The 2,981-nt window shown below is 44.0% G+C and overlaps 1 protein-coding gene across 1 annotated transcript; it reads right to left on the bottom strand.

Moving 5' to 3' along the window:
- Positions 1-94: 94 nt before the first annotated feature.
- On the bottom strand, positions 95-2,968 carry FAHD1 (fumarylacetoacetate hydrolase domain containing 1). The gene is made up of 2 exons (XM_082199244.1): positions 2,866-2,968; positions 95-1,742 (listed from the first exon to the last, which is right to left on the bottom strand). The coding sequence occupies exon 2, from the start codon at positions 1,626-1,628 to the stop codon at positions 960-962; it is 669 nt and encodes a 222-aa protein (XP_082055370.1). The 5' UTR covers positions 1,629-1,742; positions 2,866-2,968; the 3' UTR covers positions 95-959.
- Between the last annotated feature and the right edge of the window lie 13 nt (positions 2,969-2,981).

The raw sequence follows: 2,981 nt of genomic DNA, 5'->3' as shown, positions 1-2,981 counted from the left end.
TTTTTTTCTGCAAGCCCATTTCTTTAAATTTTATATTATATGAAAAGCAGGAACTGTGTTCTGTGGGATTTCAGACAAAATAGATTTAAGTACATTGAACACTATAAATGCCAAGTTTTTTTATTTCAGACAACAGCCACATGATACAGTGTGTCTGAAATTTATTGAGGCAAGTAGATAGAAGTTTTGTTTTATTTACACCTTAGTATACAGTTGCATCAGACTTCATTACAAAATATATTCTAAATTTCACCATATTTCCATTTTGTATGTGTATATTTGTTGAACTCTATATAAGCAGTCTAGTCTGGTAGAAAAGAATAATTCTTACATTCTTTGACTGTGCTCTTCAGAAAGGCCACACTTGGTTTATAAGAAGGCCACACAATGACAAGTATAAGCCATAGTGAGTATAAGCTTGCACGTTCCCCCCTCTTCCTATGGCACGTCCATCAATAATTTGGAAGCTTTCACTTTCAAACCATAGTTTAGTGTGTTGTCTTAACCACATGTTAATGTTAACTATTGTTTGTTTTAAAAAAAACAGCTTCATAACCTATGGTCTAATGTTTGCTTTGTTCAACAAATCATAGTTAAGATTAACCAGTTTTGGGGGATCTGGATGACAGCAAGCTGCAGTTAATCTAAACTGAAAGTGAGCTACTTGCTGCTGCGCCAGACCCAAAGATGAGAGCAAAGAGTGTACAAGCCTGAGGCTTAGTGTGATGCCTGAACACTGTGAATATATTAAATGCCCAACAAGATGGGCTTCCAGCCCTTCTCTCACTCTGTCAATGTGGAAGAAGGTAGAACCTGAATGAGGGGAAAGCCAATTTTACTTGGTTGCTATATAAGAATCTAAACTCCCAGTGTATCCTGTCCCACAGGAAAGGAATGGTTTAGTGTCCCTGTGCTCTACAGTTTGAATCTGTTCTTAAGGTAAAAGGAAACATCCCCTATCAAGGCCGGCATTTCTGCCAAACTACTTGAAACCGCATGCTCAGCACCCCCTGGATCCCAGCTTCAATTTCATCATTCTCTTGCAAAACAGAAACCCCTTTTGGGGTTCCTGTTAGGATGACATCCCCTTCTTCCAGCGTGACAATTCCACTGATGTAGCTGATGATGTAGGGGATAGAGAAGATCATGTCTGATGTATCTCCTTCTTGCCGCATCTCCCCATTTACCTTTAGCCAGATCTTCAACTGGTGTGGATCTGGGACTTTCTCTTTGGGCACAAAGTCACTGACTGGACAGGAGGTATTGAACCCTTTGGCCATTGTCCAAGGAAGCCCTTTCTTCTTGCATTCTTCTTGGGTATCCCTGGCTGTCATATCCAAGCAGAGGGCATAGCCTGCCACATGGTCCATTGCTGTTTTCTGGGAAACTGCCTGGGCTCTCTTCCCGATCACCACCCCAAGTTCCACTTCATGGTGCAGCTTATTACAGTAGTAGGGCTGGATGATGGGAGAGCCTTCCCTGACATAGGCGGATGATGGCTTGAGAAAGAAGAGCGGCTCAGTTGGGAGGGTGTTCTTCAGCTCTTTGGCATGCTCTGAATAATTCCTCCCCACACAGATTATGTTCTTGCCCCACTCCCAGAACCTGGCCAAAGGCTTTGAAGTCATTTCCCCCTCTCAACAATTATACTTCTGTAGGACAATGAGCTCTGAGTAGGGCAGCTGGACCTTTGCTGCAACAGACGCAATTTCTTCACTTCAATCTGGTTGCTTGCTTCTCAGCTTGGGGAGAAAAATAAAACAAAGTGTGGGTAAAACTCATACATTTCCTTCCCATTCAGCTTCTTTTGCTACCAGAAATTCTCAGTACAGCTGTCAAGCCCATTCTTTGTACTTTCACAATGCATTAGCCTCATTCACACATAATACTAAGCCAAGCTATAGTTTAGCATGAACTAGCAAGGATGCAGTCCACAGTGAGAAAATCCTGGCCACTTAGCTACTTCCCCAACATACTACCTAAGACATGGTGTGGCTTAGCATGACATCCGAACCCAGGCTTGTGGTGTTTCCCTCAAACAATCCATGAGCAGTTGGCAAAAACACATTGGTTACAGTTCATGGTTTGCTTGAAGTGAGACAAATCATCATCCCAGGTTCAAACATTACACAAAGCCATGGCACGAAAGGAACAGGAGGAGCAAGGCAGGCACGATTTTCTCACTGCACCAGCACACTTGCTTATTCACATCATAAGCTTAGCAAACCAGACTGTAATAATCACTAGTAGATTGTAAGTGCAGGAACATGGATGAAAGCTTGGGACTCCCTGTTTTATGGCTATGCAGCTCAGATTCCTGTCACCTGGCATCAGTTTCGTCAGTCACAGATCCTAAACAAGGCAAGTAGTCAGAACTAGAACATCTCCAAATATAACAGCCATTATTTGGGGGGGCGGGGCGGCAGGCCTTTTGTTGGGGGGGGGCAGGACTGCAGTTTGCTATGTATTTTTATTGATTTTATTGTCCCCACTTCACTACACCCATGTATAATAGTCACAATAAGAAAAAAAAAAATCTGTCCCTCGAGTCCCCCTGCCCACACAGTTGGCTAAGATTCTGTGCATTCTGCCCCTTCTCAAATGCACTTTCTAATTATTTTAAATGTGCCAGGCTGACTCCAGGCCCTGAAATATTCTGGGTGTTTGGGCAAGCCTTGTTTCATCACCTGAGAGATCTACTTCCCTAAACAGGGGCACTCTGCGTGCGCTCAAAGACGCCTTGTTTCTGTTGTTATACCCTAGCAAGGCCTAGCTCAACCGTTTACCCTTTGCCGCCTCCGCCGTCAGATACTTCTGCAAGGGCGGTCTCATTTTCTGAGAGGCGCCCGCTGCAATCCTGCTTACCTTTCAGTCACACATCCCTAAAGGAAAAGAGCCGCCACTCTACTGCTCCCGTATCGCCTTTTATGCAAGGACGTCAGCCTGTCCTCCAAATGTATAAACGCCCCGCCCGGCTCAGA

The sequence above is a fragment of the Podarcis vaucheri genome (assembly GCF_965113315.1).
Source record: "Podarcis vaucheri genome assembly, chromosome: 14".
NCBI lineage: Eukaryota > Metazoa > Chordata > Lepidosauria > Squamata > Lacertidae > Podarcis > Podarcis vaucheri.
Note: the sequence above shows the minus strand (reverse complement) of the source record. Positions and strands in the feature narration are given on the sequence as shown.

Coding starts and splice junctions, on each gene's coding strand:
- FAHD1 (XM_082199244.1), bottom strand. CDS start 1,628: ATGACTTCAAAGCCTTTGGCCAGGTTCTGGGAGTGGGGCAAGAACATA.